We start from the raw sequence: 25,026 nt of genomic DNA, 5'->3' as shown, positions 1-25,026 counted from the left end.
GCCACACAGTTTATGCACACCCCTGCAACGGGCATTCAAACGCACTGGCACGTCTGCGTTCACCCAACCACACCCCCTTCACCGCCCACAAACGGCCCTTCCTGTCAATCACTCAGCTCTGGGTCTGTGTAGCCTCTGCAAACGCAGTTCCCATCGCAGTTGCTAGTTCGTGCACGCATCCTGCGATGCATATGCATGTGCAGTACACAACAATCGACCGGTTGCGTGCGTATAAGCAGCTGCATTCCTTGCTGAATCAGGCCCTAATTCCACAGTGACTATAGTAGAATGGGGCCACACTGTGTTTCTATGTTTACTTCAGCTGTAACATAATACTGATTATTCCATGGATACAAATTACACAATTACCAGAAGTCACTGGAGGTCGCCGTTGCAGGTCTAGGGGCCAGTGGGGTATACTCAACAATTCCTCTTCCACCACATACCCCTCTATCATTTCCACCAGCTCGTCTCCTGTTTTAGGGTCGCCGTGGCCCACTTGCACAGAGCTGCAGGCAGTGATCATAGGTATTGATCCATAACAAACCTTTCCACGTTCTGCGGCCCTATGGCTGTAGCCACTTCTTTGTGAGTTGGATGAGCCATGCATTTGAGATTAGGGAGGCTTATCCATTTGGTATCCACAGCGATGAACATGTTGTGCTTGAGCAGACATCCTGCCACCCAAATGAGTCATAATCTCAGATTTTAGTTTATTATAGTCCTTGGCATCAGTAAGGATTAAGTCAAAATATGCCTTTTGCGGTTCCCCTCACAGGAAGGGTGCCAAAAGACCTACAGCAAAAACACATATGGAAGCGCTATCAGTCAGATAGTACAAATGTTATTATTAAAAATATTACCAATATGCACAACAATCACACGGCCATTGTAAATTAAATTTATATTTAAGAACGATATAATCAACTATAACCTCTATTTATACATACTGTATGGCTACAGAAATAAAAAAATCTTCACTTCCTTATGACTTCTCCGCCTACTTTAGTGATCAGCGGTTTCCATTACACTAACGTAGGCAGAGAAGTGTGTTAAGCTAAACAGCAATTGGCTGGTTTGTTTGGATTCCAGCATGATCATAAGCCAGCACTAATTTGGGAGACCTGGTTTGGCTTATGCACTGCTGAGGAGGACTGAATTCATTATTACTACTGCTACGGAATAATTGCTACTAATTGATAACTGACACTGGCTGTTTTAACTTGCTACTAACTACTAACTAAAACTGTTGTTTTTGGATCTATCAAAGTGGTTGGAACCAAGAACATTGTACATAAGTAATAAACTACCACCCTATAGATACTAGATAATTATAATTGGTTAATGTGGACTATGCACATTGGGCAAGCATGCTGTAATTTATTTCATTTTTAGCCATAAGGAAGTACAGAGTTTTATATTTTTGTAGCGATATGTAGTATAAATAGAAGTTATAGGTCCTGATTTAGAGTATTATGCAACGCTGATGTTTTCGCAAATGGAGCAATTTTTTGCTACTGCGCATGCACCTGAGTCGCTATGTGCGTGCATGCAAGGTACATTACTGTTGTCGCATGCAGTCTTTATTCGCAGTGTGATTGACAGGCAGGGAACCTTTGTGGGAGGCATCGGGGAGTGTTGGCAAAAAACACAGACGTGGCGTATTACATCCTCTGTCTGTGATCCTGCACACAGGAAACGGGACTGTGTTATATTGCCAAAAGGCCTCCCACTGATTTTTAGTCCATCTTTCTCTTTCCGCTGTCTTTCAAAGTTGTTAGATAGGCTTCAACATCACTCTTTGTCATCTTTTAAAAAATGACTAGCACATGTGGAGCTGGAGCTAATTGTCACATCTGTGGGAGCATTTTCAGACACTGCTGCACCACCTCTTTCAAGGCTTCGTGGTCTTGGCACTGCTGGCTCCTCAGTATCCATTTGTTGTTGCAGCGGGAGTTCATCAATATCCAATTGTTAGAGCAAAGGGTATCCCCCCAGCACTCTGAATGATATCAGCAATAAGATTTCAAAAACTACATGGTGGTAGATACTTCAGAGATCTCAATTGCATATTGTCACGTTCGGGCTATGGTATTCCTCTGTAAAAGTATTGGAAGATGTGGACCCAGGTTGAGAAAAGAATCGGAGGCGAGGGGCCTGGATATATGCCTTCCTCATCCACAACAGATGTCGGCTAGGCCTGACCAAAGGTGCGGAGTCTAACTTACTGGGAGGTGTTCACCAGTGACCCGTCCAAGAGGGATTTGGGTTTAAGCTGCACCCAGCAAGCAGGTCGCGGCCCTTTGACCAGGTATCCTGCACTAGTGGGAAATGGAAGAACACTATCACAGGGAAAGCACATGAGAATGATGCTGAAAGTTTTGCACTTGCGTAATGTGCTAGGTACACACCCTGGTGATCCAGATGCAGGGCTGGCACAGGAGAAGCGCACAGCGCTCGCAAGCGGGTCGATGGTCCCCCACTGCGCATGCGCCGCCTCTGGTGTGCGCATGCGTGAAACCCGTCTAGCGACTGCAGCTCAGTCGCTACGGGTCTCACTACAAGATGGGGCGGCTGTCGATGGTGAGTGATAGCTCACCCCGTTTTGTAGGCGGGGAGGGGGGGTGGCTGCACAAACGCAGGCGTTCCCTTAGGAACGCCTGGCGTTTGTGGACTTCCTGCTCTATTAGAGCAGGGAGTCCACTCGGGCTTGCGGGAGTCGAGACCCTACCACAGGGTCTCGTCGCAAGCCTGATGGTCGCGATAATCGCGACGGACTCCAGGCTGCTCGCACAAGCTGTGGGTGGTCACCCTCAGCTTTGCGACCACCCACAGCTTTATGAGAGGGCTGGAGGTGAAAAAAATAACACATCCTGATTCAGAGTGATCGCTCGCCAGCAGTGAGCGGCTCTGAATCAGGCACAGTGGACACACCCACACCATGGGTAAACACTACAGTATCGCTGGAAGAAAGGAGCTTGGAACCTGGAACGCTGCAAAAGCTAGTATACACTGGAAGTAACAACGTTGTACAGGCAACTTCCTGTTGTCAGGAGCACGGCTAAATACCCTAAGGTAGCAGTCCACTGGAGGATAGTGTCAGCTGACAGCAACCAATGCTACCGTGGGGTAAAGGGCTAATTAGGTGATGTAGACTGTCATGGCTGCGTCCATGATGGTAACCGCAGGAACCAAATCATGGAGTGAGCACATGGATGTCCTAGCAGACCCTAGGTATAATCCTCAACGTGTCACTAGCCGCCGCACCTGGCTTCTGACCTCTCGAGAGGTCAGGGGAAGCTGGCGCTGAGGTGATTAACGGCCGATCCTAGGCCGCAACCTGACACATATATTTGCAAGAATATGGCTAAGCCTCCAGGCCACATCACGACTTCTATACTTACTGGAGGTTAGTAAGTGTTAATAATAGTAAATCAAAAGCTATATGTTAAAAGCTGATACATAGGTGAAAGGTGTAATTAAAATGCTAAATAAAGTAGTATTAGTAGAAAAATTATTTGAAAGTGGAAAATAAAGCATTCCACCCACACCAACCCAGGGGGCACCGCGCCGCAGACTCATCCCTAAAACTAATAACATCCAATCTGGGTCATGTAATTGCCCAATATAAAGACACAAGATAATGGCACATACACAAGTATATCTAAAATGAGAGCCAGCTCACCTTGGAGTCACCCCTAGGTCCTCCTAATGGCACTACAGGAACCAGCATGCCCTCCAAACGCTGGTCCCATCTATGCCTCTCAGAACAGCAGTACATATTGGTAGCTGCTCAATCACTAGTAATATCACTCAGGTTCTTGAAAGGGAGGGGTTATTCTATACAAGAAACAGCACTCTGAATGATATTAGCAATAAGATTTGAAAAACTACATGATGGTAGATAATTCAGAGATCTCAGCTGCATATATTTGAGGTTCCGCGTCCCAGACTTTGACTAAGTATTAGGGACCTCCAATATCCAATTGTTGTAGCCTCCAGACCTCTGGTAGCACCCTGGTAGCGTCCTCTTCCACTCTAGCCTGTAGCAGTGCCTTGACTATATCTTCCATTGTATCTCATGGTGTATGTGGAAAAGCAGCATCGGGCTCCCCTAAGCATCTGACGATGACACCACCAGTAATGTTACAACACATGTCTATCCAATTAAATTTATTACATAATATTTTTTGCCTGCAATTTAAGTGCAATTCTCACATGCTCTATCATGTGTAGCAAGATCAGGGTGAGGGTGTTGTCTCCTGGGGAAATGGTTGCACTGGTCATGCAGCAGCCAAGTAGTGGTACTTCAGTCCAGGGCCTGCTACTCTCTCTTTCTGGAAAACACAGTATTCGACTGGGTTCCGGTGAGCTTAATTTTGTTTTTTCGCCATTTCTATGGCAGCCATCATCTTGAGGCACCTTGTGATGCTATTAAAGCACTCCATAGTGCTGACTTGAGTGTCCCTAGTGCTAATTAGTCACTATTTAGTGCCTACCTTAAGTACATAGAACTACTATGGTAGGCTGATTGCAGTACAGGGTGCAAAGGAAGGTATTACTACAGTACCCCTCCTCCATATTGCCAAGGTTCAAGTTCATTGAAATTAAACGGTACTTAGGTAGTCCTGGCCTGTAATCAGATATCCTCGTCACTGACCTTGTAATGTCACAGCTCGGGGTAGTTATCAGCAGGGTGCTGCTCGTGACAGGTCCTCTACTAGGGCGTAATTTTTTTGACAACTGCTATAATTACATTGGTGCAGTTTTTCCCCTTGAGTTCAGTGGACCCCAGAAGTGGTGATCCTCCCACTATTCAAATCTCCCTGCTAGTCTATCAGGTGTAGGAGTTCTCTTCAGCATTTATGCTATATTCAAATTATTGTGGTTACCTATACTCAGAATCCTCATCGGACTAGACGATACGTTTGTATTTATCTAGTTGAGCACAGGTATAGTGCTGGTTGGCCTTACTGCCTTATAGTCATCAAATGCTGGTATTTCCTTTTCTTTTCCTACAAAAGACTATAGGGTATATTATGCTATATATACTTCTGTATAAGATTAACCAGTTTATATTTATACAGACTAGGTTGATAGGTATAGTCTATGGGTTTTCAGTACCGATTCTACCCTACCCCTTGGATGTTCGCCATCATCAAGTATACCTATTCCAGTTGTTACCTACCTTTTGTGCATATATCCACATTTCGGCTTACTGTAAAACTATGTTGTATCATTAGCTACAGTGTCTTATCTTAACTCTCTTGTTTGTATTTGAGTTTTTAGGAATTACTCACTATCCTTTCCTTATAGGAAGGATACAGGTTACGTTGATATATTGGTTATGCTTAGTGTCAATTTTAATATAGGTTCATATTTATACAACTGAGTCTTTGTTTTGTTCTTTAATAAGGCGCCTATACGTGTCTCCTCTCCAGCAAACATAGGCCCTCATTCAGAGCCGTTCGCTATTTGCGGTCGTTCGTTCAAAAACAAGGGGTGGCTATTCAAATGAACCGTTCGCACATTGCAGTCTGTTCACACCTCTAAGTCTGAACGAGCGAGCAAAACATACGCTCGTTTATTTGATAAAAACGCCCCCTGGCCGCTCGCACCATACGTCATGTCCGCTATTTATTAGATTAATCTAGTACATCGAACAGCGTATGAACTGCTCGCTATTCTTGTGGTTGGTTATTTCAACCGCTATTTTGCGAGCAGTTCTGAGTTAAAAAAAACCAAGTGACGTGGTCAATGACGCTGCTGTATTAATTATGCACATCCATAAAACTCCCCCGTTTTCAAGCACCTTCCCCTGTTACCACCCACATACGCCTCATTCTGTCACTCAAAATAGCAGACATTCGCTATATAGTGTACAAACGATTTTCGGCCGCACTGACTGGTTCGCGCATGCGTACTAAAAACCGTACGCATGCGCAGATGTGCGAACATCGCTCGGAACGAGCATACTGCCGCTAGCGAACGGCTCTGAATGAGGGCCATAGTTTATTACACAGGTCTACAACAGTAAGACTAGGTTATAACCCAACCCTGTACTTATTATAAAGTGTGGTGCTTATATGGGCACATACTTATGTATATATCTGTATATACACAGCCAGGTTCGGATCTGGTGAAGCTAGTATTTCTTTTAATATGGAACTGATGACACTCTAATCCACTTCTTTAGGATATGGGCCTTCATTTTCTTATGGAGTCTGTCACTTCATGTTTGTTTATGACATATAATGCAGTCTCTTATGATGTTTTGGGACTGTCTTCAATTTATATTTTATTCTTTTCTATGCATGTGTCAATTATCCAAACTACCCTCATAAATCCAGATGACCAGTTGTAAGACAAGACCTGAAGTACTCAATCATCTGGTTGCAGGACTTTCAAGGCCTGACACATTAATAGTCTGTTTAAGTGTGGAACTAGCACCAACAGTGTGTGGGGTTGTCTGCCTCTCATCCCTGGCTGTACCTTTAGTAAATTTTCCTATCCTTAGGTAGAGAGTCATTGGAGAGTACTTTATGATTCTGCCACTTCTGTGGCTCACAGTGACTTTTAACAGTGGTTCTAACGCTCTGAGTTCTCAGTTGAAGTGGGCACTTTGGGTGTCCTCCTTATTGGACAACCTCTTTTGTTTGCTCTGGGCAGGTTTCTTACCCAGTACTTTCCTTTCCTTGCGGATCAAGGTTTAGATTCGGAAAAGTGGACCAGTATGAGGGGGCCCTTTTCAGAATTTTCACTGCGTATGGGCATCCTTCTTAGTTGGGTTTTGTTGACAGCTTTCAGCTTTTGGCTCCTTCAGGGGTTTGCTTAAGAATTATGGGCTCTAGTTGTTCACATTTTCCTCTTTCAGGCCTTCTCGCCTATCCGAGGCTGGTTTATTTGGGGCTTTTTGTTAGCTCCTAGAATGTGTGGCTGTGCTCCTGTGTACTTTTCCCTAGTTTCAATTGCTAGGCTGTTCTGTTGGAATTATTTTGCAAATTATGATTTTTTTTGTTCTCACTGTAAAATCAATTCCTCTAAGTCCATCTGGAGGACACAGCCTTCCTCCCTGGTTGTTTCTTGTTAGTTGTGCTGTTGCATGCTGAGGTCTTCTTTCGACTTTGTTATACCCCTTCCACACTGCTATCGCATTCGGGATTTTGTGCACTGATCATCTCCAAGAACTGGCTCTTCCTATGCTGAGAACAGGACCTGAGTTACCTGTTCACACTGTACCAAGAGACAGGTTAAACTTGTGTTCACCCCTGCTCGTTACCCGGGTTGAAATACCGGGTTGCTCGATCTCGGTTATTTCAACCTGGTCCCTTTCACACTGAGCAATAACCCGAGTTACTGCACATTCACGTGCAATAACCCGGGTTATTGCCAGCAGTGTGAAAGGGGTATTAGTTACATAACTGAGTTGATTCAGCAGGTTGGAGGGATTGGAAAGGAAGGGGGGAGTTTAACTATTTAGTGCCCACTCTTCAGCCTCCCCTATAAACCCACAGTTTGCAGTGTCCCCTAGATGGACTCAGAGGAATTGATTTTACGGTGAGTACAAAAAAATCCTAATTTATTTAAATGGTGTTCCCATTTTTTCATGATTTAAATTTAGTAGCTCTTTATTTTAATTATGATACAATTATAGACTATAGCCTACCAAGAAAAACACGGGAATCATCTGTTCTAATTAAAATCTGTGGATATGCTCTTATGTAAGTTACAAAGTTAGGTTTTAAGAATATAGAACCAGAAGTTTTATTGTGGCTATAAATAGTATATAGAGATCTATGCAAAAAAAATATTGAATTTGATTCTGAACATTTTAATTGTATGTAAATTTTGAGCAAATATATTATAAATGCATTCATCATAGCAATATAATAAAAAAATGTATGTACTGTGTTTCGGTTATTTGCTTGAATCAGCTTCAAATCTCTTATGCGGGCCATACATCTACTGCTCGATTCCCTGTTCTGCTTATGGTGATACAATCCGCAGTTTGTCGGACATCGATGATCGGCGATTCGTCAGGGATTCAGGGAAATTCAACATGATAAAAATCCCAGACTCGACGATTCTGACCATTTTCGGTTCGGGGAATCAGAATTGTCCAAAATGTTAGATTTATCCAATCCCCCAACTACGTAATTTGCAGAACGGGGAATTGCATCAATATAGCCTAGATGTATGGGCCCTATTATTTACATGCCTTGTTGGTTGTAAGTTTGTGTGGCATAGACCTAGTATGATAGTGATGTAGAGGTGTTTGTGTTCAGAGGTTGGCATTCTGGGTAATGTAGTTTCAACCATTTAATTCTGCACAGTGTTTCCATTCTAAAGTGTTTAAAACAATGGTGGGTAAATATACTAAGATTCGTGTTGGTCCTGATTTGCATTTTCGGGTGATAATATCACTTTTTCTACTTCAGGGTCCATAGGGTATCCACAGGATACCTTTGGGTATAGGTGTGACGTCAGTCGCAGGGCACCAAAGAGTTAAGCTTTCAGTCTCCCAGGATGCACTAGGTCCCCCTCCTATACCCCGCCCCCGAGCCAAGGCACCTCAGTTTAGTTTGGTGCACCTGTTGGAGTGGGGGCTAGAAGAGCCCCTGAAGCTTTTTCTTCATGCAGCTGTGGCTGCACATCTGGATGAACAGCATGGACAGTCAGTCCTGACGTCCATGCTGTCTTCCCTACACCCCGCCGGTACCAGAACGCCGGTACTGATCCGGGGATGCTGGTGGGCATCTGGGGTCACAGCTAGCGGTGACCCCAGATGTTCTGGACCATGGCCGGATTCAAGGGGGACAGAGGTAAGCAGCGGGGTCCCGCGGTGGGTCCCCGCTGATCACATGGTCCTAAGTCCCCAGGCAGGGGGCTCCCTGGGGACTGGCTGCAGCGTGGAGCCAGGCGACCAACCTGCGCTTCCACTACCCCCTGGGACAGCGGACCGCAGCAGAGCGGTAGCGCTGCGGCGTCCCAGGGGTTAAATGCATGCCAGGGGAGCGCGCCTTCCCTGTCTCACAGCCGGCGCCTCCCCCGCTGCACACAGCCCTCTCTGCACTGTGCTGACTGGCCCTGTGTCAGCGCTCCTCCCCCAGGCCAGCCTTCTCTCTGCTCCTCGGCGGCCATCTTTTCAGAAGCATGGTGAACGCTGCTGGAAGCCTGCATTGGAAGCATCGTGGTCTGGGTCCCCCCGCATACCTCTCCTCCGCTGTGGTCAGGTCTGTGTATGCAGCGCTGTGTCCTACCAGGCCCTGTGTCTGTGTAGTTGAGTGATCAGCGCTGTTAGTGCAGGAATTGATTTTCTTTGCATTGTATGTGACTGTGCTAGCGCTGCTGCCTGTAACTTTTCTCCTCAAGACTGTCAGCTTTATTACTGTCCCTGTTCTTTCTGCTAAGCCCTTGCAGTGCGGTGCTGCAGGGTGGTCTCTCGCCTATTTAATATATAATTGGTGAGAGGGGTCACATACGTGGTGCCATCATGTCTGAAAGTGATTTTCCCCTCCGGCTACAGTGTACCACGTGTAAAGTACCGTTAGCGGAGGGGGAGGGTAGCGCGGAGGGCCTTTGCCGGCAGTGTTTGTCCATGGCGCGGCCTCTTACGGTTACAGCACAGGTACAGGAGCCGCCCTGGGCTTGTTTCGCTCAGGCGCTAACAGCTTTAGTGGGCCAGTTAGCTCCGCAGCCCGCGTTTACTCCGATGGGTTTGTCCCAGCAGTCTGTGGTGTCGTCACCCATGCAGGGTTTCCCACGACAATTGGTGGTACCCCACAGTCTCCCTATTTCCCCGCTCCCGGTTTCTCAGGAGCCAGCGTGGGTTAACTCCCTGACGAGTTCTGTACAGCACTTGTCGGATGTGTTGCAAGGGGAGTCTGTGATGCGGCCTCATAAATGGCCGGTGGCGTCTCTGTCCGCTCCTTATGAGGATGACGAAGGGACGTCTGATGATGGGGAGATTCTGGATCCTTACGATCAGGAACCTCTCCATACTAAGGACGCTGATGCTAAGTCCAAAGTATATATTCCTGGACTTATTCGGGCGGTCCGCACAGCCTTGGTGATTGAGGACGAAGTTCCCCCAGCGGCTAAGTCTAAGTATGCCTTTTTCAAAGACGTGAAGGGCGATGCCACAGTCTTTCCTCTTTCGGGTCAGTTGGTGGACCATTTAGAGGAGGCGTGGAAACAGCCTGGCAAAAGATACCAGCCGCAGAGACGCCTGGCGGTGGCTTATCCGTTCGCGGATAATTATTTTGCTAAGTGGGAATCTCCTCCACAGGTGGATTCTCACGTGACCCGTCTTGTCCGTAGTGCCACATTGCCGATGCCATCCATGTCCTCCCTTAAGGATGCTACGGACCGCAAGGTGGAAATCTGCCTGAAGTCCGCTTATTCCCTTGCGGGGAGGGCAGCACGGCCGGCTATGGCCATTTGCTGGGTTGCCAGAGCGATGGAGCGCTGGGCGGATTCATTAGAGGCTTCTTTTGATTCCGACTGTCCGGCCGAACAGGCGGAGTTGATTGGCAATCTCCGTGATTCGGCCACCTACATCAACGAGGCGGCTCTAGACATTAGTACTCTGGTGTCTAGAATTTCTTCAGCAGCGGTAGCTGCTCGTCGCACCTTGTGGCTGCGATCCTGGAAGGCGGACGCAGATTCCAAGAAGGGTCTGGAAGCGTTGCCGTTTACCGGAGAAGTTCTCTTCGGTCCGGATCTGGATAAGATTGTGGCCACGCTGGCGGCAGCCAAATCGGCTTGTCTCCCGTCGGCCGCTGCTCCTTCTGGTTCTGGACCATCGTCCTTTCGGTCATCTAGGGCCCAGGGCAGGCCCAAACCACAGTCGTTTCCTCGTCAGGCTGGCCCTAGGAAATCGGTCAAGCCCCGGAAGCAGGCATGGAGTACCAGACGTCCGGCCCCCAAGCCAGATGACAAGCCTGCGGCCTGACGGTCCGGGCCTCCCTTTGGGGGATCCCAAGGTGGGAGGCCGCCTGCTGCAGTTCGCCCAGTGTTGGTCGGTCACTACGACAGACACTTGGGTTCTGGAGGTGGTCTTCCACGGGTACGCCCTCTCCTTCCGGCACAGACCCCCGGCTCGATTCTTCACCACGGGTCTACCATCAGACCGGAACAAGGCTACGGAGCTGCGGAAGGTATTGCACACTATGCTCCAGGCTGGAGTTATAGTGCCTGTTCCATTCTCCCAGAGGGGCCAGGGTTTTCTATTCAAATCTTTTTTTGGTACAGAAACCCAATGGGTCGTATCGTCCGATTCTCAACCTCAAAGCACTCAACAAGTCTTTGCGGGTACCGAAGTTTCGGATGGAGACCCTACGGTCCATCATTCTGGCGCTGGAACCTGGGGACTACATGGTGTCATTGGACATACAGGACGCTTACCTGCATGTCCCTATTCTTTTGCACCATCAACAGTTCCTCAGGTTTGCAATCCGCAGCGACCACTTCCAGTTTCGGGCGTTACCCTTTGGCCTGGCGACAGCACCACGTGTTTTCACCAAGGTGATGGCGGTCATGGCGGCATCTCTGCGGCTGCAGGGAGTCCGCATGTTGCCGTACTTGGACGACCTGTTATTGGTGGCGGGATCTCCAGAGCTCCTGTTACGCCACTTGGACCTGACCATTGCCCTGCTGCAACGGCACGGCTGGCTAATCAACTGGCAGAAGTCCACTCTAATCCCGTCTCGGAGGATTCTGCATCTTGGAGCCTTATTGGACTCGGGACAGCAAAAGATCTTCGTGACGGAGGAAAAGATCTCTGCTTTGCAGTCAAGGGTGCGCAGTTGTCTGCACAGCCGCCGGGTGTCTCTACACTCGGCGATGAGGTTACTGGGCTCCATGGTGTCGGTGTTCGACATGGTGGAATATGCCCAGTTTCACTCCAGACCTCTGCAGCACCTGATCCTGTCAAAGTGGAACGGGCTGCCTCAGTCTCTGAAGTCCCAGACGATTGTGTTCACCCCGGAGGTTCGCCTGTCCCTTGCTTGGTGGTTACAGACGACCCACCTCAGCGAGGGACGTCCGTTCTGGGTTCCAAATTGGGTCCTGTTGACAACGGACGCCAGTCTTCGGGGCTGGGGAGCAGTTTCGGGTCCACATCTGTTCCAGGGCAGGTGGACGCCGACAGAAGCGGAGCTTCCAATCAATATCTTGGAACTCCGTGCGGTCTTCAATGCTCTCCAGCAGGTACATCGGTTTCTCCAGGGTCACCCGGTACAGGTCCAGTCGGACAACGCTACCACCGTGGCCTACATAAACAGGCAAGGAGGAACCCGAAGCCGGGCGGCTCTCGTAGAGGTGTCTCGGATCCTGGTTTGGGCGGAGCGCAATCTTCCGGCCATATCAGCGGTCTTCATCCCGGGAGTGCTCAATTGGGAGGTGGACTTTCTAAGTCGCCAAGACGTTCATCCGGGGGAATGGTCCCTGCACCCGGACGTTTTTCAACTACTGGTGGACAGATGGGGTCTTCCAGAGATCGACCTCATGGCGTCCCGGCACAACAACAAGTTGCCGGTGTACGGGTCTCGCACAAGAGACGAAGGGGCGTCTCTGGTGGATGCTCTGTCCGTCTGGTGGACGTTCCGGTTCGCATACCTGTTCCCTCCGGTCTCCCTTCTTCCGCGGGTAATCCGGAAATTCAAACAGGAAGGAGGGACGCTCCTGTTGATAGCTCCCGCGTGGCCCAGACGGCACTGGTTCTCAGACCTTCAGGGTCTGTCCGTGGACAGTCCTCTGCGGTTGCCGCTACAACCGGACCTCCTGTCTCAGGGTCCTTGTCGTCACCCGGACCTGACTCGACTGTCTTTGACGGCGTGGCTGTTGAGACGGCCATGCTGAAGTCCCGGGGGTTTTCCAGCTCTGTGGTGCGTACCATGTTGCGAGCTCGGAAACCGTCTTCCGCGAGGATATACCATCGCGTGTGGCATACGTTCTTCCAGTGTTGTCGACCGAGAGGTTATGCACCGCGGGAGTTTCGTCTGTCTCTGATTCTCGCCTTCCTGCAAGCGGGACTATATCATGGGCTTCGCCTTGCTTCTTTGAAGTTACAGGTTTCGGCCCTGTCTGTCTGGTTTCACCGTAGGATTGCTACAATCCCGGATGTGCGCACCTTTATGCAAGGTGTTGTCCGCATTCAGCCGCCCTTTGTTCCACCTGTGGCGCCTTGGGATTTGGCTGTGGTCCTGAGGGCTCTCCAGGGACCGCCGTTTGAACCACTGGGATCAGTGGATCTTAAATGGCTAACAGCTAAGACTGTTTTCCTTCTGGCTATTGCTTCGGCCAGACGTGTTTCTGAGTTAGGGGCTCTTTCTTGTAGACCCCCTTTCTTGGTTTTTCATGGGAACAGGGCAGTACTCCGCACTCGGCCCGAGGTTCTTCCCAAAGTTGTTTCCCAGTTTCATGTTAACGAGGAAATCGTTGTTCCGGCCTTTAACTCACCGGGTCTTTCCGTGGGTGAGGCCTCTTTGGATGTTGTGCGGGCCTTAAGGACTTATGTTGACCGCACTTCTTCGTTTAGGAAGTCGGACGCTTTGTTTGTCCTCTATGGCTTCCGTAAAAAGGGTTGGCCTGCTTCAAAGCAAACTTTGGCAGCCTGGATCCGTATGGCTATTTCTGAAGCTTATCTTCATGAAGGCCTACCGGTTCCTCCTTCTCTGAAGGCTCATTCCACTAGGTCTGTGGGTCCTTCGTGAGCAGCTCAACGTGGTGCCTCTGCAGTCCAGATCTGCAAGGCTGCTACGTGGTCCTCTGTCCATACCTTCGTGAGGTATTACAGGTTTGACACCTTCGCCTCTCAGGATGCTTCCTTCGGGCGGCGGATTCTCCTTTCTGCACAGGAGCGTCCCCACCCTTAAAGGATACTGCTTTGGGACATCCCCAAGGTATCCTGTGGATACCCTATGGACCCTGAAGTAGAAAATATGAGATATGGTAAGAACTTACCCTTGTTATCTCTATTTCTACGAAGTCCATAGGGTTCCACAGGACTCCCGCCCTGTCGCACCTGTGCTGCAGATGGGCTTTGCTCTGGTCACCGGTTTTCCATCTCCCTCTGGTGAGAATGTGATTCTTGTATGTGTCCAGATCTTTGTTCTCTCTCTTCCTTCTCCTTCTCCGGCCTATGGCTTGGTAACTAACTGAGGTGCCTTGGCTCGGGGGCGGGGTATAGGAGGGGGACCTAGTGCATCCTGGGAGGCTGAAAGCTTAACTCTTTGGTGCCCTGCGACTGACGTCACACCTATACCCCAAGGTATCCTGTGGAACCCTATGGACTTCGTAGAAATAGAGATAACAAGGGTAAGTTCTTACCATATCTCATATTTTTGCAAATCGGGAATTTACTATCATTAAAGTAGGATGATTTCTTCATTTTTTCACCTTAAAATCGTGTGGAATTTAATGCCGCAAATTTCGGTCTTTTTGAACAGTAGAAATTATATCACCATCGACTCAATTCGGAAGTACTTTTCACTTTTTTAATACTTCGGGAATTTACCATTATTCGTTTTGCTAAAGTCGCCCGTTTTACACTGAAATCGGGGGCTCAATAGAAGTTTTAAATGCATCACCTCCTGAGCTGCGAGTTGGCATCGAACATACTCAAATCAGTGTGATTTGTGTATGTTTCTGAATGGTAAGTGTGTTCTAAGGGTTAATTAAAATAAATAAATGACGTGAGGTTCCCCCCCAAAAGGCTAACCGGCCCCTGACTTGCCAGCCTGTCCTAGTACCTAAAATTACGGGGAACAAAATAAGTAGGGTTCCACTGTAAATTAGGTACCAGCACCAGGCTGCAGGGCCAGTCCTGGTTTTAATTATAGGGGGCAAAACATTGTGTATGGGTCCCCTTATAATTAAAACCAGCACCAGACCCTTTCTAATGGGGGGCTGATGCCACAGCCAGGGGAGCCCTTTCACCGGGCCCCCCAGCCGCAGCATCAGTCCTGACCGCTAGTCAGCCCAGGCCAGGGATCCCTGGGGAGTTGGGGACTCCCTCAATAAAGGGGTCCCCCTCTCCAGGGAACCACTGGCCTAGGCTGATAGCCCGGGGCTATCCCTGCCACCCCTGGGTGGTGGGTGGCTGGTTGATAGTGTATGTAGTGTGTAAAAAAATAGAAATATCAACATTGTCTTTACAGTGGTATTACAGGCCCCATCAAGCCTCCCCCGCATGCTGGTACTTGGAGAACCATAAGTACCAGTATGCGGGGCATTAAGGGCCCGCTGGCACCTGTAGTTCACCTGTAAAGAAATGTGTAAATAAAACACAACACACACACCGTGAAAGTACAACGAACGTCTACTCCATTGAAGTCAATGGAGAGCCACAGGTTACTAAAGTTCATTCTGCGGTTCCCACCATTGACTTCAATGGAGGAGCCTTCATTGGCTGAGAGAAGCGGGGGATCACCTCTCTCAGCCAATGAACGCTCAGATACGGCTGTATAAAGGCAGAAGCCGCGTCGGAGCGTTTTGTTTGGGAGATATCAACCATCCTGGTTGATATCTGTTGCGTGGATCGCGATTTTAGTTTTTTTGTTTTAAGAAGACTCTGGATACCTACTTTGTACAAGGGGACCACTCCTGGTAATGTAGGTGAGTATGTATGTGTGTGTATTTATGTAATAAAACTGTACTTTCACAGTGCGTGTGTTGTGTGTTTTTTACACATGTATTTACAGATTTACAGGTGAACTACAGGTACCAGTGGGTCCTTATTGCCTCGCATGCTGGTACTTGAGGTTCTCCAAGTACCAGTACATGGGGAGGCTTGCTGGGACCTGCAGTTCGACTGTAAATACAATGTTGTTAATTCTATTTTTTACACACTACATACACTATGAATCCGTCACCCACCCCCCAGGGGTGAAGAGGATAGCCTCGGGTCATCAGCCTAGCCTAGGCCAGGGGTGCCCTGGAGAGGGGGACCCCTTTATTGGGGGGGGTCCCCAACTCCCCAGGGATCACCTGGGCTCACTAGCGGTCAGGACTGATGCTGCGGCTGGGAGGCCCGGTGAAAGGGCTCCCCTGGCTGTGGCATCAGCCCCCCGCTAGAAAGGATCCGGTGCTGGTTTTAATTATAGGGGGACCCCTACGCAATTTTTTTCCCCCTATAATTAAAACCAGGACTGGCCCTGCAGCCTGGCGCTGGTACCTAAATTACGGTGGAACCCTACTCATTTTGTTCCCCTTAATTTTAGGTACCAGGGCAGGCTGGCAAGTCCGGGGCTTGTTAGCCTTTTTTGGGGGGGACCTCACGTCAATTTTTTTACAAGAATTTAACCATAAAAATAAAATAAAAAACAACAAACAGTCTGCACACATTTCACTGATATGTGCAGCCTGCTTGTTCGGGAGAGAAATTTTGGTGGTGAAATCGGGACTTCAAAACGGACAGGATCGACCAAATACACCATTAATCAAAACGTTCCTGTCAAAACTGGGACCTTGGTAAATTCCTGAGTTTTTAAGTGAAAAAAACGTCCAAAGCAGGACAAAAATGGTATTTCAGTTAAAAAATACCCTTTAGGTGGAACATTTAAAAAAATAGCCTACAATCCCTTCCCACTCCTGTATTCTGGGAGTTACTCTTTTGAGTCCACTACAGTATCCTCTGCACTGTTTGGGGTCCCTGTAGAAATTGATGCCACACAAGAAGTAGGCTGTCACCCTGTTTCCTACATCACCATAACACTGCTTCTGGTCACCAATTAAATCATCCAAGTGCAAAGATCCAACAATTGGCATTGGGATATTGAGCTGTGACTGTAGGAAATGGGGTCAACATAACATTATGCTGCAGCCAACTCCTAATCTGGTCCTCGTCAGGAGGGGTCTAGTTTTCTCAGGTACAGCATTGATGAGAGACCCTCACATTTCAGTTAAGTGGGAAAAGCGGAGCGATTATATCACAACAACACTAAGAAGGGGTTTAACTTACTTTTCATTTTTCATAAAATGGAGTTTCACTTTTATACCCAGTTGTTTTGTTTAAAATTCTCTGCTAAAGGTATCTATCCTAAATTACAGTTTTACTTTATTCACATTAACACATGTTGTTAATGTCAGCTTGTGCTCAGGGACAACTACAGTGTAAAGCTATATTGTACACTGCACTTAGTGCCCGATTCAGACCCGCTCGCTAGATGCGTTCGCACGCTAGATATGTATGCAAATTTCGTCAAGGCAAGCGATCGCACGGCAAGGCATTAGCACGCCCACTATGTCTTAGCGTGCGATCGCATTTTGAATGCAGATGCTCACCAGCCTGACTAAAGACGCCCACTTGCGCACGTCATTACCAGGAAGTGTATGCAACCATCGGTACATCAAGTACCATAGGAAGCGAACGTTGAGCTTGTGGCTGAACATACCCTACCGCAAGCACTGCGAGTGCTTCAGTGTGAAATACAACCAAGTGACGTGTACTATGACGCTGCTTCTTAATTATGCACGCCTTTGAAAAGGCGTTGAAGCGCTCAGTCACGCCTGAGTTCGCACCTCCGCTCCCCCGTTTCTAGTGGCCAGCCCCTGTAACCACCCACAAATGGCTTCTCCTGTCACTCATTGTGCAGGGCAGTCTATGCGCGGCGAGCGTACATTTCCCTATCGCTCGCACTGGTTAGCACACGCGCATTGCGTACGCATGCGCAGAATGCATACAATAGGCTGACTCCGTGCGAACGCTTCCTAGCGTGCGGGTCTGAATGTGGTCCTTAATTCTATGAAGGATAAGTGCCCTGCACAGGATTCTCACATTAACAGACTTTGGACTTTACTTTGAGTTTTTTCTGTGAATATTGGATTTATATAACAATAATTTGATTTAACTTCTCTTGTATTTGTTGTATTTTCTCACAAATAGCAATCTCTGACAGGCCCTGGAGCAGTAGGAACAGCAAATGCAATAGATATTGAAGCCTTTAAAAGACAGCAGGTCCTTACACAAGCAGGTATGTCTACAACAAGCTGCTGCTGATAATGAACAAAGGCTGAATATGTAAACCTGCTTCTCATTGGCAGTCTAAAATGCACCACTGAATTAATTGCTGGAATGCTGCCAATAAACAGCAAATCAGTGATCCCAATGTTAGTATTTCTGTATGGTTTGTAGCAGGGGCAGAACTATGGAAGACAATGGAGGCGCCTGCCACCGGGTGCCAGCACTGAAGGAGCACCTCCTCCATCACCCACAATATATTCACCCCACTTAGGGCTGTAAATATGTACCCAGAGTGTACTGTCACAGCCGCCCAATACATGGCACATCTTCCTGGCATCTGAGAAGCCACTATAACCATATAGTAGTGGTGGGCTTTGTGTCAGACCATCAGCTGCTGCTTCCATCTATCTATATATCCTGCCTCTGTTCATTGGTGTTGCTGCTCCTCAGTAGCTTCTTATGCCAGTGAGACACGTCCGCCGCCCCCCTCACCCACAACTCCCCGTCCCACTCCTTCCTGGCAGCAGCCCTAGCCGCGGACCCGTGGAGCAGTCTCTGTGCCCCCCACCCACAACACCCCGCCCACTCATTCTTGACCGCAGCCCTAGCCACGGACCCGTGGAGCAGTCTCGGTGCCCCCCCAACCCACAACTTCCCGTCCCACTCCTCCCTGGCAGAAGCTCTAGCTGCGGACCCATGCGGCGGGCCCTAGCATAAGCGCGGCTGCACATCTTCCAGAAGCTGGATGTCAACAAGGATGCACCAGACGGAGCTGCGGGTAAGAGGTAATGGGAGGCTGGGACCTGGGGCACCAGCGACTGAGTCTGGGGGCAGATCTATGGTGGAGCAACTTCCCGACATGTGAAGCAATCGCCAGTAGACTGGGCATTTTGTGATTTGTAGTCCCAACACAGTGGCAGTCTTACAGTATGTTGACTCAAACTCAGTCCTCAAAGACCCCACATTAGGTGGGTTTCCTCTCCATCAGGGGTATCAGGACGGCTCCCCATCCACATCAGGTGGCTTTTCTCCTCCATCAGGAGGACTCTGAGCCTCATGCTAATTGCACTATACAGTTCACAATCTTATCTGTGACTAATGCATAGCTGTATATACTTCTCATTAACCCCAGGGCTGTAGCTGAGGTCACTCTTCATACAACACATACATTACTGTACATTCCTCAGTGCAGTCCACAACTTTATAATAGACAATGTTGCAATGTTATCCCTTATCTCGTGTCTCTGGTATACAATGGGAGAGCTGTATACCTATGGATATATTCCAGGCAAATCAACTGAAGAGAATCTATAAAAAACCTAATGCACACCCTTCACTTCTCCTTCAGCGCTACTGTACATGAGTGGTCTGAGTGGAGAGTGCCAGGGAGGGATGCTAGGGATCCCTCTCCTGGTACTTTTTGTCATCTGTAGCCAGGGCCGGACTACATATCGTGCACTTCTAGGCAACAGCAGCTAACGCCACATTGAGACAGTGTTAGATACCGGGGCCAGTCTCAGGAATGCAGAAACATTTGGGGGAGGTGTTTTTGGTGGATATCCTGCAAATTAACTTTAGTAATTAGGCCTAATAGAAACATATTCACATATTGGGGGGGGGAGGCACCAAATGATAACTTGCCTCCTGGCGTCTGGGATGAACTTACGCCACTGGTTTGTAGTCTGGGTACCTTGGTATACGCAATCCACAGAGTTGTGGTAAATTGTAGTAAATTAAGGACACATCAAATGCATGCATACCATTATATTGCGAGGTAACTGTGTTCTAGTAATAGAGAGAGTCTTAGTAAAAGATAGATTTCGGCTTCTCTGTTTTTCTCTAACCAAGTAGAATTACTATTCCTAAATAATGAGGCTATGCAATAAGATGGATCGTATGAAATGATTGCCGCTTATTATAAGAGAAGTGTTTCTGATCCCTACAGATCCCAGCAAGAGACCACGGCTTGATATTACACGTCATGGAATGATTTTCCAACATCCAGGGGTGGCATCCGGTGTACCCCTACAACAACTTATGCCAACTGCACAAGGTATTACCATATTATATGTGAACAAATCCTTCACTAGTTATAATATATGATATTATTTATGTTTCCACAATTCTTCATTGTGTTTGTTTAGTTCATATAGATTCACTTTTACAGAATTGGGAGAAACACCTGGGGATAACATCTGAAATTATGGGCATTACACCTGTAGGGCATTTTACTGCTCCTTTTCCATGGAGAAATAAAATTATTTACTCTATGCCTGTTCTTTGTCCAGGTGGAATGCCTCCTACTCCTCAGACTGTACAGCTAACAGGGCAGAAACAAAGCCAACAACAATACGATCCCTCCAAAGGTCCTCCTGTGCAGAATGCTGCCAGCCTGCATACCCCTCCTCCACAATTACCTGGTAGGGTGCAGGGTTCCAATATTCCCATCTCTTCCCTTCCCACTGCCCTGCACCTTGCACAACAGCAGCAGCAGCAGCAGCAGCAGCAGCAGCAGCAACAACAAATCACAGAAGGACATATCCAGCTGCAGTTGAAAACACAGCCCTCAGGTGTTCCTATACAAGCATCTCAACAACCTTCACTGCCTGCACAGATCTCACAGACGCTGCAGCCAGTGTTTCATACACAGATGCCCATAACTGTTTCTCAGCCACAAACTACAATTCAGCAACAGGTAAGAAAGATACTTTTATCATCAGTGTAGTAACTTATAAGTGGACTTTTGTCTATCTCTTCCTGACCCATATATAAATTACACTGTTCACAGCATTGGTTGGTCAATTTGAATAAACTGACCAACCACTACAAATGTGTCCTGCTACATCTTTGCTCATAGCGCAGCATTCTGGCTTCCCTGACGCAGCATGTCAATACGCGTTATGGTGTTGCGTGGTGTACTGTATGCCGCAAAAGACTACATGCCATGCAGTACACAGCTTAACCGCTGGTGGCGAATGCTCCACGGATGAAAACTACAGTACTGAATACAATTCTGTAGCAGTGGACGGTGATCCGTGCGTGGCTGGCCAGTCATGTTCAGGCAGTGTAAATAGTCACTCCTCCAGGTGCTTGAAATGATCACTTTGTGTCAAGACTAAACCACTATAGACATTATATTGTACTCATTACAGGCCAACCGTACTGTATACTGTCGCTACACGGTGTCAAGACACCCCTGGCCTGAAGACGCAGGGGCAGTTTTTCATAGATAATTTCAGGGTCAATACTTTTAAAGTACTCTGCTCAACTTTATGCATTGATCCGCACTTTCCTCATCCCTTCGTCTCCATATTATGTCACCCAGCTTCATTAGACTATAAACCGCTGTTGACATTGTATTGTACACTTTACCTGGTGTAAAGTCGCACACTGCACATCACTTACACAACAGGTGTGGCTGCTGATACGGCTGGTATGTGTGGCCGAGTGGGTAAAGTGAGCACCTTACAGTGCCGGCGCTTCGGGTTCGAGACCCGAAAAAGAGACAAAATCTTTTTGTAATTCAGTATATTTAATTTATGTTTTTAAAAAAAATTTACTATACGGGTTTAAATAAAGGATTAAATCATGTGGTGTGTGAGTCCTGTGTTTTACAAGAATACATATTTGCGTAGGTGTGAAGACGCCTCATTTCTTAAAGACAGAGCAATGTTATGTTATGCCACCCAGCTGCATTTAACTGTAAACCGCTATAGACATTGTATTGTTCTCGTTACGGACCATCCGTACTGTATACTGTCGCTACATGGTGTAAGGACGCTTGGCCTAAAGACGCACAGGCAGTTTTTCATAAGGAGAGATCATTTCAGGTTCAATACTTTTAAAGTACTCTGCTCAACTTTATGCATTGCTCTGCATTTTCCCATCTCCCTTTATCTCTGTTATGTCACCAAGATGCATTACACTCTAAACTGCTATAGATAATGTATTGCTGGATGGGGCCCTTCTCCCCATACCCAAGGCAGCATGAGTCATTCATCACAAATCTCATAGGGGAGTGGGGGCAGGGAAGCTGCCTACAGTTTGAAAGTGTTACACACTGCTATTTGTGCCATGGTCCTTGCAATTTCGGTGGCCTCCAGGAGTGCTGCTTGAAATTATCACTTTGTGTCAAGAATAACCCGCTATAGGCATTACAGTATATTCTACTCATTATGGACCGTCCGTACTGTATACTATCGGGCACTTTCCACATCCCTTCATCTTTACAGTACTGGCGCTACATGGTATAAAGACGCCTGGCCTAAAGACGCACGGGCAGTTTTTCATAAAGAGATCATTTCAGGTTCAGTACTTTTAAGGTACTCTGTTCAACTTTATGTATTGCCCTGCACTTTCCCCCTCCCTTCATCTCTAAGTTTTGAACCTGTAATGATCTGTTTTTATGATAAACTTCCCATGCGTCTTCACAAGAGGTTTTTTTACATCATGCAAGGACAGTTTACTGTGCAGTATGGATGGCACTGTAACGTGTACAATACAATGTCTATAGCGGTTTAGCGTAAAATGTAGCATAAAAATGACAGGTGGTGGGAAGTTTGGGGCAATGTATTGAGTTCGACAGAGTTCCTTAAGAATATTGAACTTGAATTGCTCTGTCTTTATTTAATACTGGGCGTGGGTTTTCCTGGCCAACACTGATATGTAACTCACACCAAATTATTTCATTCTTTATTTAATCCTGCATTCATGACAAAACGCAGTTCAGTACTACTGTATAGTATAATGAATGACAGGTTTCGTCAACCAATTAGCAGACGGCGCTACAAAAGTTTTGTTGGCCATTTGACGCATGCACTGTGCAGTTTAGAAAAAGCGACATCTGGTGGGCAGAAAGTTGTATTATACGCTCCGGATTTTCCAGCGCTTCAGTACGTTGCGTTGCTCCTTACTGCAGCATATTGCGATTTAGAACGCCAAGCAGCGGCACGGCAGGGCACGACAAGCATTACGCGCAACATGGTGTATGGAGAAAAGATGTAGCAGGACACATTTGTATACCATTTGTACACATCAAAATAATCTTTATAAGTAATCAAATTCCTGTACTATAGAATAAAATTTTATTAAATAGAAAAACAGTTGTGATGATGGCCTCTTTGTACCCTGCTCTGTCACATATGTGGACATGTTTTTAGCTTTGATTCTGTACTGTGGCTTATTACAGTGGTCATGCTAAATGGCCATATTGCAACATTGCTGGTAATCCTTATCTATCTTCATTTGTCATTTTTATCTTGCCTCTAATGCCTAATCTACTTTACTACTAGCCAACTACAGATCTCAAGAGATATATTTGTTCATGGTCAACATTCGGTAAGTTAGTTGTACAATATATAGTAAATAAATATGTTGTTTCCCATTAGACCGTCACCCTAATGAGGCCAGCTACAGAGTGTCCGCAGCAACGGCTCACCAACAACTCACAGCTCAACTCTTTTGTGGCTCCAGCTGCTATCTCTGCCAGTAACCCAGTTGCGTCCTTCTCTCTGCCAACAAATAGAGCCAACACTACCACAAACAAAGCCCTATCTTCCACAGTTTCCAAAGCCTTAGCATCTGCCGGAGCAGTGGGTTTAAAAGTGCAGACTTCTGCACAGAATACAGCTGGAGTAACTCCAGAGAACTCGCAGGACAAGTTAGTGGAACAGGTAAAACTAGTGCTGGATTGTGTTTTCATAATCATATAAAATACAATGATTGAATTTGCAAACCTCATACCACAGTATCCTTATTTTGTTGGTGCATCTATCCATTAAAATATCACACAGAATAGACATTATGGGATATAGGGCATTATTCAGCAAGGAACCCAGTTGCTAATACGCACGCAATTGGGTGATTGTTGCGTACTGCGCATGCTTATGCATTGCAGTGCGTGTGTGCGAACCAGCCACTGCGATTGCAGTGACTACGCAGACCCATCGCAGAGTGATTGACAGGAAGTGCCGTTTGTGGGTGGTAACGGGTCGGGTGGACGCAAGTTTGCCAGTGCATTTCAACGCTGTTGCAGGGGCGTGCCTAAATTATCCACTGCGATGCACTACGCAGCCTCAGGCTGATAGCGTGCGTGGATGTTAGCAATTTCTGAGTAAGGTCAGGGCTTGTGCAAGTATGCGTGAGGCTGCTATGGTACTCGATTGTACTGATGGTAAAGTGGGCGTCCTAATGTAGTGCTGAGATTGCATTGCGATCAAAATGGATTAGCATACTATCGCAGTTAAACTGCGTGCGTAATCGCTATTGCATTCGCAGGTACGTTCCTTGCTGAATCAGGCCATAGTTCTCTTCACTAAGAGTAAGGCGGTAAATAATTGCCTTTGTTTACATGGTGATCCTATCCTAAAAACTCCCAGATAGAGACAAACTTTTTTCCCTTCATAATAGACTTTACAATATGTTATCTACAATTTGTAGGAGAACCTTGTCCATCAGCGCATTGCAGAACTTCGCAAGGAAGGTTTATGGTCTTTGAGGAGACTTCCCAAACTGCAAGAACCGTCCAGGCCTAAATCTCAGTGGGATTATCTGCTAGAAGAGATGCAGTGGATGGCGGCAGATTTTGCTCAGGAGAAGATGTGGAAAGTCGCTAGTGCCAAGAAGGTAAACCGAAAATTAAAATCTACACATAGCAAATTATTGTAAAATGTACATATACATACTATATTTGACCTATTTGTTAGATGTTACTCTGTTGGAGGTTTTCATAATTAGATATTTTTTCCACCCTACGCAGCTGGTTAGAACAGTTGCCCGTTATCATGAAGAAAAGAGAGTGAACAACGAGCGTGCCAGGAGGGAAGAAGAGAAAAAACTGAAGCGCATTGCTGCATCAATTGCTAGAGAAATTGAGTATTTCTGGTCCAATATAGAACAAGTAAGTTTTGCCATGCCGGACATGTGTGCCAGAACAGCTTGCCCCGCCAGTATTGTTACTTGCTCTTATTGCTGGTTAAGTGAAGGGAATTTCACTGCAAGTGATTTAGTAGCCATGTACTGTAAACCTATACCGTATTCAGTTTGTGAACAGAGGGCCTGAT

At 47.1% G+C, this 25,026-nt stretch overlaps 1 protein-coding gene across 3 annotated transcripts in view; it reads left to right on the top strand.

Moving 5' to 3' along the window:
• The window catches only part of EP400 (E1A binding protein p400), a 181,518-nt gene that overhangs the window by 34,572 nt on the left and 121,920 nt on the right, over nucleotides 1–25,026 (top strand). For all 3 annotated transcript variants that reach the window (XM_088482079.1, XM_088482077.1, XM_088482080.1), the window contains 6 exons: nucleotides 17,888–17,975; nucleotides 19,911–20,018; nucleotides 20,254–20,660; nucleotides 23,353–23,637; nucleotides 24,404–24,589; nucleotides 24,723–24,863. In XM_088482079.1, coding sequence (XP_088338205.1) covers nucleotides 17,888–17,975; nucleotides 19,911–20,018; nucleotides 20,254–20,660; nucleotides 23,353–23,637; nucleotides 24,404–24,589; nucleotides 24,723–24,863 — 1,215 coding nt within the window. The remainder of the gene's footprint in view (nucleotides 1–17,887; nucleotides 17,976–19,910; nucleotides 20,019–20,253; nucleotides 20,661–23,352; nucleotides 23,638–24,403; nucleotides 24,590–24,722; nucleotides 24,864–25,026) is intronic.

This window comes from Taudactylus pleione, unplaced genomic scaffold (genome assembly GCF_031769625.1).
Source record: "Taudactylus pleione unplaced genomic scaffold, aTauple2 ptg000282l, whole genome shotgun sequence".
NCBI lineage: Eukaryota > Metazoa > Chordata > Amphibia > Anura > Myobatrachidae > Taudactylus > Taudactylus pleione.
This window is presented reverse-complemented; position numbering and strand designations above follow the sequence as displayed.